General features: G+C 41.5%; 1 protein-coding gene across 1 annotated transcript; it reads right to left on the bottom strand.

Annotated features, from left to right (window-relative positions):
* Positions 1-1,462: 1,462 nt before the first annotated feature.
* Positions 1,463-12,263, bottom strand: LOC124868718 (aly/REF export factor 2-like). Its single transcript, XM_047366238.1, has 6 exons — positions 11,931-12,263; positions 2,465-2,617; positions 2,236-2,383; positions 2,101-2,149; positions 1,857-2,019; positions 1,463-1,764 (listed from the first exon to the last, which is right to left on the bottom strand). Exons 1-6 carry the CDS (start codon positions 12,132-12,134, stop codon positions 1,744-1,746), a joined length of 738 nt encoding a protein of 245 aa, XP_047222194.1. The 5' UTR covers positions 12,135-12,263; the 3' UTR covers positions 1,463-1,743.
* Positions 12,264-13,339: the final 1,076 nt, after the last annotated feature.

The raw sequence follows: 13,339 nt of genomic DNA, 5'->3' as shown, positions 1-13,339 counted from the left end.
ATCTGTGAAGAGCACAGGGCGCCAGTGGCAAATTTGCCAATCCTGGTGTTCTCTGGCAAATACAAAGCGTCCTGCACGGTGTTGGTCTTTGAGCACAACCCCCATTTGTGGACATCGGGCCCTCATACCATCCTCATGGAGTCGGTTTCTAACTGTTTGTGCAGACACATGCACATTTGTGGCCAGCTGGAGGTCATTTTGCAGGGCTCTGGCAGTGCTCCTCCTGTTCCTCCTTGCACAAAGGTGGTCCTGCTGCTGGGTTGTTGCACTCCTACGGCCTCCTCCACGTCTCCTGGTGTACTGCCCTGTCTCCTGGTAGCGCCTCCAAGCTCTGGACACTACGCCGACAGACACAGCAAACCTTCTTGCCACAGCTCCCATTGATGTGCCATCCTGGATGAGCTGCACTACCTGAGCCACTTGTGTGGGTTGTAGAGTCCGTCTCATGCTACCACGAGTGTGAAAGCACCACCAACCAACTGCTGAAGTGTTAAGGAAACCCATATTCGTTCAGTTGTAGCTTCCCTCGATGAGATTGAGGTCAGGGATTTTTCATTAAAATAGCAATCGGTATTGTCGGGTGTGTTTGCAGGTGACATGCAAGGCTGGAAAATCAAATTAGAATCCTTAAAGCTTGTTAGCACAGGGAAGGATGAAGGGCTCTGAAATGTCTTGGAAGACAGCTGTTCTGACTTCAGACCTGATAAAACCCAGTGGACCAACACCAGATGACATGGCTCCCCAATTGTTCTACTGACTGTAGAAACTTGACACTGGACTTCAAGGAATTCCCTCTGTAAAGAGAACTTCGGACAACTGAGCTACAGCCCTTTCTGTTTTGCATGGGTAAAATGCTTCTAAATTTTCTGGTTCAGGAGACGATAAATACAAAAAATATGACACTTGTAGTTCTGAATACATCTATGTGGTTTCACCTGAAGCACTCCAGTCCAACCATGACCACTGAATATGCTTGGATACAGCACCGTGAAAAGCCAGCTTCTTTAAGCAATGACCTCGTGTCTGAACTTCCTTGTGAAGGGTGTCAGTAACAGCTGGACAACTGTCAATTAACCAGTCTGCCGCCCCTAAAAAAAAAAATGTATCTTTTGACCTTATGTAATACTCTAATTCCTGAATAACAGAAAAATATATTGTCTAATGAATTGCTGTTTCACTTTTTTAATTACTAAAATAAACTATTATACAGATATTTAAAGTTATTGACAAACACAGGTCCACTTGTTTCAAGGCCCCTACCAGACCCCAAACCCCACTTTATAAACCCTGCTTTAAATTAGACCAATATACAGGATGACCTCAATAGTTCACTACTTTTTTTAATACCAGGTTTAACCATGTACCCCTAGCTGAATATCAGGAAATTAAATCTTTAAACCCTGTCTAGCTTCCAAAAAGCAAGCCAGTTTATACTAATGTGATGACAAGACAGTGACAAAACTGGTTTATATCTACATTTATTGTTACAGTAGACAGTCTGTCATGGAATCATGTACATACAATATAAAAAAAGGAAATCCAAATGATATTGCATGTTTAGGGAAATTTATGAACAGATTTTTTTTATCAAAACTAAATTGCTCCAAACATGGCAGTAAAAAAAAAATTACAATAAAAATGTTTACACAATGGTACATAAAAGAAAAATGTTTTCAAAACACGTTTGATGCATTGTACTGATAAAAAAAATAAGAAGTGAAGGAAGTAGTACCCTGAGCGTTTTTAACTGGTGTCCATCTGGCACTAAGAGAAAGAGAACATAATTATACATGAGTATCTACTATAGTTAAAGTGGAAACAACAAAGAAAAAAAAAAATGCTATTCAGTCACATACCTCTGATTTGTAAGCATCCAACTGAGCGTCCAGCTCCTCTGCAGACAGCTGGGGTCGTTTTTCACCTCCCCTCCCTCGACCTCTGAACCCTCCACTGCTCCCGCCTTGTTTCCTTTCAAACCGGGGCTGACCGAGCCTGCTGCGGTCGAAACCTCTGCTTGAGCTGCAAACACATTCAGAGCATCACTCGCATTTATCCACTCAGTACCAATAATCACCTGCAGTCGAGTCTGGCTGTGCATACCTCTGTGTTTTAACTTCTGACGTCGCTTGTTGGATTTTCATAGGACGACCTGAAAAAGCGAAAGCATTGACATCATGAGCTACTATAGCGACAACCAAGATACAGATAATTGTTACAAAAAGAACAAAGACTCACCATCAAGAGGAACACCGTTATAATGCTTCATTGCTTTGACGGCATCAGCTTTATTTAGAAAGTAGACATCTGCCATTCCTTTACTCCGGCCAGACCGATCATAGTGTACCGAGGCAGTCTTTATGGGGCCAAATTCTTCAAACAGCTCCTGAAGAGCAAAGCACAAATGTAAGATAACTGGGTACCTCATGGTTAGAGGAAACTGGACCGACAAGGTTTTCAGAATTACCTTAATATCTGAATCAGAAACGCCAAAATCCAAATTAGAAATCAGAAGCTTGCTGCTATCGTCTACTCGTCTTTCTGGTCCTGGTCCTGCACTTCTTCCACCTTCATTCTCCTCAAACATGTCATGCTGCCATTTGTCTGGTAGCTCTCTTGGCTGTGGAAAGCAAAAAAAAAGGAAAGAAATGTTTTAATAAAAGTGCTGAATTCACAGGAAGTTACCTGGGTAATAAGCAGGAAAACAGAAGTATGCAGGCACCCAACCACACAAAAGTCAGTTCCAGACACATAAACAGGTATAAATTAATAATTTTGGTTTGAGGTTTTTTTGTTTTTAGATTTATGTCCATGTTGACCCTTAAAGGCCCTTCACCGTAGCAACTGTGTTGTCTCCTGAAAAAACTAATGTCCATTTGTCAACTGACAATACAGTGCTCTATTACTTTGCCCGTTTCAAGTTGCTAGTAGGAAAAAAATAGCTTTCAAGACACCTTTAACATTTTTGTAATGAAATTTGGATGATGCCTTTATGATAGTATCTAGAACCAAAGACGTGGGAAACATTTCCCCCATTGCTTTCACCGTCCACCTCAAATGTGGCTCAAATCCAAACTGTGATCCACACAGTTAATCTTGTGTGCTAACCTAAACAAAGCCAGTGTTTTTCACTGGTTATATAAATGATACATATTTAATCATACATGATACATAAAGTTTGGTGGTCTTCAATCCAACAGATCCATTCACTGTGTAAACTATAGCAACTTGGAAAAAGGTATGTAAACCAAATACTGAACTAAATCTATCCTAAATAAAAGTGAATTTTTCAACAAAGTTTTCCTGTAATTATTACCTTTAAAGATTTTTATTATAATATTTCAACAATCTTAGGATGAAATTAGATGACCTACTAACTTATAAAGCCGAAGGGGCACTGCGATTTTTGAATGTTAAAATATTATAAGTACGGTAACAGGGCAAAGCCACTTCCTGGCTTTCCAGTTACGTAAAGCTCAGTCCAATAGAGCTACAGGTGAAATTAAATGTCCCCAGACAAACCGGAATCTTACACAACCGAAAGAAATCACTAAAGCCTTTGCTGATTATTATCAAAAACTGCATGAGGTGGGAAAAATACCTGGAAAATTAAGAAAAACTGAAACATTTTTATATTTAATTAAAAAGCCCAAATTAACACAGGATGAGGCTGAAGATTTAACCTATGACACAAGAAGTAGTTAAAAAGAGTATTCTTAATGTTAAAAACAGCAAAACTCCAGGCGTTGATGGCCTATCTGGTGAATACAATAAAGACTTTCTAAATGAATGAACACCTATTTTATGAATACTCTATAGCCATGCTTTGACAAAGGTAGACCCCCGAGGTCATGGTCAGAAGCGCTGATGAAATGAAAAGAGACTCTCCGTCAGTGCTTTTCAGTCTAGACGCTGAGAAGGCTTTCGACCGGGTGGACTGGTTATTTTTGGACCAATCACTTAAGATATATGGGTTTAATGGCTGTGTTTATTGATTGGACAAAGTATTCTAAAGGAATCCAAAATCTAGAATTAACGGCCATTGCTTTGTGATTTTTTTCCCTCTGGGTCGTGGTACGCGCCAGGGAGATTGAGCCACTGGCAGAGCTAATAAGAACAAACCTACTCATTCAGGTATAATGGATGATGCCATTAGCCAACATAAGATAGCGCTTTTTGCTGATGTCTAGTCTTTTAGGAAAAGCCGGCTGTCTCCATATCTGCTCTTCTAAACTGCCTTGACGAATATAGCCATGTCTCTGGATATAAAATTAATACCAGCAAATCAGAGGCAATGATGATAGTTGGTGACTCACCAAAGCTTCCACAACTTTTTGATTCCAATTATGAAAAAATACTCAAGGAAATTAAAAAAGATGGAAATGTACTCCCCTTGTCCTTCTTGGGTAGAATATAATCAATAAAAATTAATGTACTACGAAATTTACTGTTTCAGTTCTAATCCCTTCCAGTACCAGTGACACAATCTACATTCAAAACTTTAGAAACACTTGTGTCAACAATTTTTTGGTAAAACCAAAGACCAATGGTGCGCATAAAAGTACTAATGACCAGTAAAGAACAGGGAGGTCTAGGATTGCCAGATTTAAAGTTTTATTATTAGTATTATTGGGCAACACATTTGCATATTATAGTGGCCTGGATTACTAATAGTAAGAACATCCAGTGGGTCTCCATTGAACAGAATTCACTTCCCAGGCTGTCATTGAGTGTTCTACTATCCTTGAGCCAAATGCCTTTGAAAAAGGTTCAATTTAACAATCTCTGGGTTTTGCAAACACTTAAGATCTGGATTCTAATCCAACAACAACTTAAAAGGTAGTGTCTGATTTTACTTGGAACATTTATTCCATGGGCAGACACCAATTGCAAAAGCAGTGTTCTCTACCTTCAGGAAATCTATATAAATACCTACAGTTTAGAAATTATATAACAAAACATATGGAATGGGACAATATTAAGAAACCTACAGACATTGAAATATATGTTTGTACAGATGCTTGAACAGCAGACAAAGAAATTTATCTCTGTAATGTATGGGAAACAAAAACATTACATATCAAACAACAATGGGAACTGGAGATGAATGTAACATTAACATATGATTTATGGGGAGAAGTGTGCTCTTAATGCCATAAAGGGATCGGAAGATAGATCTGGAGAGAGTTAGAGTGAAAAATGAAAACAAGATTTTTCAGAAATTCATTAAAAACTTTTACTTCTAAGAGTACAACTACAGATCGATGTTGGAGAACTGTGGTATGGTCGGTGACCACACACATATCTTATGGGACTGCCCAAAATTAAGACCTTTTGGGAGAATGTTAAACAGAAGATTGAGGGCATTCTAATGGCAGATCTCCCCATGGACCCTCTTGTATTTCTGCTGGATATATACCCCAAAAAAACCAATGTACATATTACACATATTACATATTATACTATTAGTTGCAGGGAATCAGAATCAGAAAAGCTTTATTGCCAAGTACGTTTTTGGACATACAAGGAATTTGTTTTTGCGTAGTTGGTGCAATACAATACAAATTAAACAGTATAAACATATCTACAATATAATATAAATATATGTGCACAGTTTTAAGTGAGTGAGAGTAAATATAGAGCAGTATTGGGTGCGAGAGCAATACAACAGTGCAGGTGATCAGTGTGCAAGTAAAGCAGAAGTCCAAGCTGAGCGTTAATGTAACGCATAGAGTTGCAAGTTACAAGTATTCTGTCAGCAAAAAAGGGGGGTGTGGGGGAAAGGGAGAGTGTCAGGGTGGTTTCCGGGCTTTGTTAACCAGGCTGGTGGCAGACGGGAAAAAACTGTTCTTGTGGCGTGAGGTTTTGGTCCAGATGGACCGCAGCCTCCTGCCAGAGGGGAGAGTCTCAAAGAGTCTGTGACCGGGGTGGGAGGGATCAGCCAGAATCTTCCCTGCCCGCTTCAGGGTCCTGGAGGTGTACAGTTCCTGGAGCGACAGTAGACTGCAGCCAATCACCTTCTCCGCAGACCGCATGACACGCTGCAGCCTGCCCTTATCCTTGGCTGTAGCAGCGGCGTACCAGATGGTGATGGAGGAGGTGAGGATGGACTCAATGATGGCTGTGTAGAAGTGCACCATCATAGTCTTTGGCAGGTTGAATTTCTTCAGCTGCCGCAGGAAGAACCTCCTCTGCTGGGCTTTCTTGATGAGGGAGCTGATGTTTGGCTCCCACTTGAGATCCTGGGAGATGATGGTTCCCAGGAAGCGGAAAGATTCCACAGTGTCAATTGTGGAGTCACAGAGGGTGATGGGGGCAGGTGGGGCTGGGTTCTGCCTGAAGTCCACAACCATCTCCACTGTCTTTAGAGCGTTGAGCTCAAGGTTGTTCTGGCTGCACCAGTCCAACAGATGGTCCACCTCTCATCTGTACGCGGACTCGTCACCATCAGAGATGAGTCCGATCAGGGTGGTGTCGTCCGCAAACTTCAGAAGCTTGACAGACTGGTGACTGGAGGTGCAGCTGTTGGTGTACAGGGAGAAGAGCAGAGGAGAGAGAACACAGCCTTGGGGGGAACCGGTGCTGATGGTCAGGGAGTCAGAGACGTGCTTCCCCAGCCTCACGCGCTGCTTCCTGTCAGACAGGAAGTCAGTAATCCACCTGCAGGTGGAGTCGGGCACACTCAGCTGGGAGAGCTTCTCCTGTAGCAGAACTGGGACGATGATGTTGAAGGCAGAGCTGAAATCCACAAACAGGATCCTGGCATAGGTTCCTGTGGAGTCCAGGTGCCGGAGGTTGAAGTGAAGGGCTAGGTTGACTGCATCATCTACAGACCTGTTGGCTCTGTAGGCAAACTGCAGGGGGTCCAGGAGGGGGTCGGTGATGTCTTTTAGGTGTGAGAGCACAAGGCGCTCAAAGGACTTCATCACCACAGAGGTCAGGGCGACGGGTCTGAAGTCATTAAGCCCTGTGGTCCTTGGCTTCTTGGGAACAGGGACGATGGTGGAGGACTTGAAGCAGGCTGGCACATGACATGTCTCCAGTGAGATGTTAAAAATGTCTGTGAAGACTGGAGACAGCTGATCAGCGCAGTGCTTCAGGCTGGCTGGTGGGACAGAATCCGGTCCAGCAGCTTTCCGGGGGTTCTGTCTCCTGAAGAGTTTGTTTACGTCCCTCTCCTGGATGGAAAGAGCCGTCCAGGGCGTGGGTAGGGGGCTGGTGAGGGGGGAATTTCAGGGTGGGGGTTGGAGGTGCCAAGGCCCCTCTTGAGGTTGGGGAGGTGAGGGTGGTAGATTGTGGCTGCAGCTGTTGGGGGGCGTCGTGGGGGATGGTTGCAGGACTGTCCCTTTGTCTTTCAAAGCGGCAGTAGAACTCATTCAGGTCGTTGGCGAGGCGTCGGTCGTTGATGGAGTGGGGGGCTTTCAGCTTGTCGTTGGTGATCTGCCTGAGCCCTTTCCAGACAGACGCAGTTGTTGGCTGAGAACTGGTTTTGGAGCTTCTCAGAGTACAGTCGTTTGGCCTCTTTCACTGCCTTGCCAAACTTGTACTTCGCCTCTCTGTCTTTGTCCCCACTCCTGAAGGCCTTTTCCTTATCCAGTCTTAACCTTCTGAGTTTGGCTGTGAACCAGGGTTTGTCATTGTTGTAGCTCACCCTGGTGCATGATGGTACACAGCTGTCCTCACAGAAGCTGATGTAGGAAGTCACAGCCTCTGTGTACTCGCCCAGACTGTTGGTAGTAGTCCTGAACACATCCCAGTCTGTACAGCCTAAACACGCCTGGAGATTCTCCACAGCCTCACTGCTTAAAGATTATTACTTTAACAAGTATACTAGAACTAAGAAAGTGGAGCACATCACCCCGGTTCTAAAGTCCCTACACTGGCTCCCTGTAGCTCATAGAATAGAGTTTAAAATACTTCTGTTAGTGTATAAATCACTGAATGGCTTAGCACCAAAATACATTACAGATTTGTTGTCAGTGTATCAACCACCCAGACCTCTCAGGTCTTCTGGCTCAAATCTACTCTGCATACCCAGAACCAGAACCAAACATGGAGAAGCAGCTTTTAGTTCTTATGCTCCACTAATCTGGAATAAACTCCCAGAAAACTGTAAACGCGCCAAAACCCTAAGTTGCTTTAAATCAAGATTAAAAACTTATTTGTTTAGAATGGCCTTTGACTGTGCCATTTATGCATGATTAGTTGCATTTTCAGTCCAATTTTCCTTTCATTTTCTTGTCCATCATTCTATTCTCTTTATTTTATTTTACTTTTATAAATTACCTATGTTGTTTGATTTTATCATTTGATTTGTTTTTCTGTGTCTGTATCTGTTTATTTGCTTTGTGATTGTATTGTAATTGTATGTGCAGCGCTTTGAGAGTCTCGTTACTGAAAAGCGCTATATACATAAACTTACCTTACCTTTAAACTGGATCAAACTCTGCTCACCAACTGTTGCTCAATGGATGCAAAAATTGAAACATGTACAAGATGGAGTGCCATGTGTGATTTTATTGCATGACAGAAGTATCTGATACACCAGAAAAACAAATCGTAATATTTGGTACAGAAACCTTTGTTTGCAATTCCAGATATCAGACGTTTCCTGTAGTTCTTGACGAGGTTTGCACACACTGCACACTCCATACAGATCTTCTCCAGAACCTGAAGGATCTGGAGAAGATCACTATGGACTTTCAGCTCCCTTCAAAGATTTTCGATTGGGTTCAGGTCTGGAGACTGGCCAGGCCACTCCAGGACCTTGAAATGGTTCTTATGTAGCTACTCCTTAGTTGCCCTGGCTGTGTGCTTCGGGTCGTTGTCATACTGAAAGACCCAGCCACAACCCAAAGGCAGAACAATACATCAGCCAAATAATTAGGCCATTATAAAAAAATAAAATGTCCCATTGGCCAAGCCTGAGCATCCATTAACTGCCGCAACAACTCAAATTCCATACGTAGCAGTAAAGTGTGAAACACTTGACCTTACAGCCTTTTGTAAAGCTGAAATAATACATCTCCTACAGCATGATGCTGCCACCACCATGGAGAGGCAGTGTTAACGATGATACGTAGTGTTCATTTTCCACCACACATCGAGTTTTACACATGTTGTGATACAAATAATTGCAATGTTAAGTAGGTCAGTAGTGTAACACAATATTAAATGTCTCATACATAAGAAAAACATCACTATCGTCCCCAGAACATTAGATAATGTATTATCTAGACAATCATTCTGTCTACTCTGCCAATATTTGTACAACTAATGTATTTCTACTGCATTCATTCATGTCAACACATATATGTGTCTCCACACAGTATTGATATGGTTTTCTGAAATGACTCTGCAAAGGTACATTTTATATTTTACAGCAAGTACTTTCATTAAACTGAATGCGGTCATCTGTAATCTGCATATTTCTTGATCTTAATTTTGTTATTTATTGGATTGGAACCAGCACATATGGGCCAGAAAGCTAAATTATGGTCTCATCCGCCCAGAGTACTTTCTGTCAGAAGTTGGAAGAAAGTGCTCCCATAAGGAACTCCCCTGATGTTAACTTGATCAAACGTTAGTATCAATAAAGTACATGACAACAGCTACATGCTTGGCCTATGGAACATTGCTATTTCCTAAGTTGTATTTATTCACAGGTTAGTACTTTGGTTAAAAGTCAATCTGAAGATCAAATGATGAGATGCCTTTTGAGAAGATGCCGGCCACTGATTTAGGCTCACAATTATCCAAGCAACTAACTTTTTCAGCTTTGTCCTTCATAACTAGGACAATCAAGATGGAGAACACTAAATCTGGTAGTATGCCATGGAGCATCATCAGAAAGGCTTTTGGCAGTGCGTGGAAGAGATGGTTCACTATTGTTAAAGTTCTCCCCACTTTTCAAAAATCTGACATTCATTTACAACACTTTGCTGCCCATGGAGTCAGTCCTTATAACTCGTTCGCTTTTAGAGCAAACGGCATGCTGAAATCTGGCCTTGGCATGCTGTTTACACTCAAACACCAGGCTTTTATTTGGTCTTCTTGCTGCAGCCCAAAGTTCATAGGGTGCACACACATTATCATGGTATATAGCAACCTGTTCTTTCTAACGACTTCTTTTTTTATGCCCACTCTTACAATTTGAATCAAAAAAGGCATCTTCAGTTTGGCACTCCCGATAACAAAAATGATAGCAGCGTTATTACAAACTGGTGATAACAGTTCAACATTTATAGTAAAAGAAAGGGTATATGGTCTGTCAATGTTGCCCCATGTACAAATAAAACGGCCATGTCATCAGGTGCCGTGTTAAGCTTTACTTGTGTATGTATGGCTCTCTGTCTCACAATATTATTTATCTATAAATGCACAGGTTTTATAAAACAAGTCACTACAAATCAAAAACGAGCTGCCACAGAGACAGTTCTCCCCCGAGGCTGTCGAACACAATGAACACCTCACAGCCAGGGTTGTCTTCTATTCTGCTGCACCTTATCCTTATTTATTTAAATGTTTTATTGTGGTTGTTGTTTAGACTGATGTCGATATACAATGTGAGTGTTGGAAACCGAAGTCATTTCCTTGTTTGTGCACAAAACGTGGCCAATAAAGTTGATTCTGAAAACAAATACATAAAACTAATACTGGCTTGGGACATATACTTTACACATAAACAGGGATAATATTGTAATTCCTTTCTTTTGTGAAAAAACCTGGAAGACATTTTTGTCTTCTATGGGTTAAAGTCCTTACAAAAACAATCTAGATAGACAGATAAATATGGGTGACTGACACCAGTTTTAGACAATTAAACAAAGACTGTAATTACAAACCTTTCATATTACATTTTATTTTCCTATATGTTTCCACAATTATAAACTAATTAGGGATCCACCAATATGAACATTTGCAACAATATTGATATCCAATATTAATATTGCAGTTATGGCCATGTTTCAACACGGTGAAAGAATGACCACACCGCTATGTAGGGGACCTGGCAAATGCATGGAAATGACCACATTGCTTCTCTGCTTTAGATACGGTAACATGGGGAAAGATCAGCAGCTAGTAATATCGGCCCAGTTTCAGCTACAGAATGGTACCAATATGTTAACACCGATGTTAATGCCAATATATTGTGCACCACTAAAAATAATCTAATTCCACACTTTTCCATAATGTGTAGGAATCATGTTAACAAGAGTGATGGATGGCATTTCTCCAGTTCCTACATTATGACTGTCCCGTGTTTTTCGAGGAAAGGACTAAGCAGCTTTCTTTCAGCCAACTTACTAGGAGCAACAGGTGAGGGATGGGTAGTTGTACCTTACTCAATACTTAAGCTTAAGCTTGAGAAAACTCCACTCCAAAAAGTTATCTGGAATCTCATCAACGTTATGGCGGTAAAGTTTAGCAGCTTTGAAACTAATACTTGACAACCTTATTAAACCTTGACACTGGTAGCCTAGCATCAGCCACAGCAAGGCCTACACCTTTTGACCTCTATAGCCATGTTAGTTGATGCTTTATATACCCCTCCACCCGCTGGCTTTGTAAACAACCCATAATCTATTGGAAAGGGCTTGAATACATTGAACCAATGTGGACACAAACGTCTTGTAAAAAGAACAGGAAGCAAGAGCACCGAAAGTCAGCAGTCAACTAAAACCCCAAGTCCTCATTTCTTCTTCCACAAAACCATCACACCACTTTAAGATCCACCGGTTACTTTTGAACAGGAAAACTGGGCCATGCTGATCATTCAGTTAGACATTTCAATCAGAAAACTCGTCTCTAAAAGGTAAAATACACTGATTCTGGATAGGAAAGTGGAACCCGTTACTCAGCTTTAACTAAACAATAGAGAGAAAAACCAGTTACGACTGTGGCTAAAACGATTTAATGTATATCTGTCTTACTCTGGTGTAAGGAGCGGCTCTGTTGTTTCTATCACGGTGGAAGTTATTCTGTCGGCTGCTCCTCGCCGCCACCGGCGGCCTCGACGATCCACCGGCTCGACCTGAACTTCCTCCCCGCCTGGAGCCGCCTCCTTCTCCACCGCGGCCTTCTCTCTTATTCATCTTGATAATGTCGTCCAGAGACATGCTCATCTTATCAGCCATGGCGCCGTTTAAACTTTCTGGAGCTAACGATGAAATTTGACGTTAAACGTGGAGCGTCGTCTACCAACTAGTGTACGTTGGCGCGATGTCGAAAACGAGCCTTCGACCTCGTTCTTCTTCTACGGTTGTATTGCAAGTTCGCATTGTGTTGCTGACACCTAAGGGACTGGAGTGAGAAAGAGGAAAGACGAGTAGACCAGACGCCATACGTGAGCGCACGTCTCATATTTTGAGTGGCTAGTTCCCCTTACAAAAGTATAGTTGGAAACGTTTTTTCTCTTATAGAACAAAACATTAAACTTTCGTACAAGCCATTCTGAATAACAGTTGTATACAGAATCGCATATGTTCATTTTAATACCATTGTGATCATTCAGAAAATAATGAAAGGCTTCTGAAAACATGGAACTAATATAAAGTACGGTGTTTTTAAAATGCTCTTAAATGTTGCTTAATTGTCCTCTAAAAATATATCATACTCTTCATTTAATTCAGTTAAAGTTATAGTGCTTAGTACAGTATTTGGTTTGTCTATTTTGGGGCATAAATGTATCGGTACGGTCCGGTACTGCGTACCACTAAAAGATTCTGCGCCGGTGAGGGAAGAACGGGTCTGCTATGAAGCCGTCATCCAGAACCAGCTACGGCTGCAAAAATTCACGAGCACACAAACAACATCAGATCTGCTACCAATAGACAGTCTAAAACATGACTTAATCTGTTTATAAATATAGCTTTTCTCCCCTCATTCCAAATAGTTTAACTGTTCTGCTTTGCTGGAGCCTCAATGCTCTTGCTTTCTCCCCTCGGGAATTCGAGGCTGTTTTGAACGGCCAGTGTTTAAAACGAGCACCGCTACGTTTAATGTCTGTCTGCTCGCTGCTAAATACCCCAGTTAAAAGCAAAGGGAGATTAACCAGTTGTGTTTCATGTAATTTTGCTGAATTACAACATAGTAGAGCTTGAAAACACCGCTTACAACCAGCGATTTCACATATACTACACGAGAGCGCATGCGCGCTTACCTCCAAAACAGAGCGGTTGCCAAGGAGATCGGTGCGTTCGATTTAATGGACTGGGAGATTTTACACAGGTGGTGCACAGACAAAAAAATAAAAATAAATAAAAAATAAAACAACCGAAATGTCAAATTTTTAATTTAAATGAAGTCAAAACTTGACCACAATGCAGAGAACAATAACTTA

This window comes from Girardinichthys multiradiatus, chromosome 5 (genome assembly GCF_021462225.1).
Source record: "Girardinichthys multiradiatus isolate DD_20200921_A chromosome 5, DD_fGirMul_XY1, whole genome shotgun sequence".
Classification (NCBI taxonomy): Eukaryota; Metazoa; Chordata; class Actinopteri; order Cyprinodontiformes; family Goodeidae; genus Girardinichthys; species Girardinichthys multiradiatus.
Note: the sequence above shows the minus strand (reverse complement) of the source record. Positions and strands in the feature narration are given on the sequence as shown.

Excerpts from the sequence above, each read along its gene's own strand:
- LOC124868718 (XM_047366238.1), bottom strand. The coding sequence starts at position 12,134 with ATGGCTGATAAGATGAGCATGTCTCTGGACGACATTATCAAGATGAAT. Across the intron at positions 2,618-11,930 it reads GAGCCGCTCCTTACACCAGA|CCAAGAGAGCTACCAGACAA; the intron begins GTAAGACAGATA and ends TGCTTTCCACAG. Across the intron at positions 2,384-2,464 it reads TTTCTGATTCAGATATTAAG|GAGCTGTTTGAAGAATTTGG; the intron begins GTAATTCTGAAA and ends TTTGCTCTTCAG.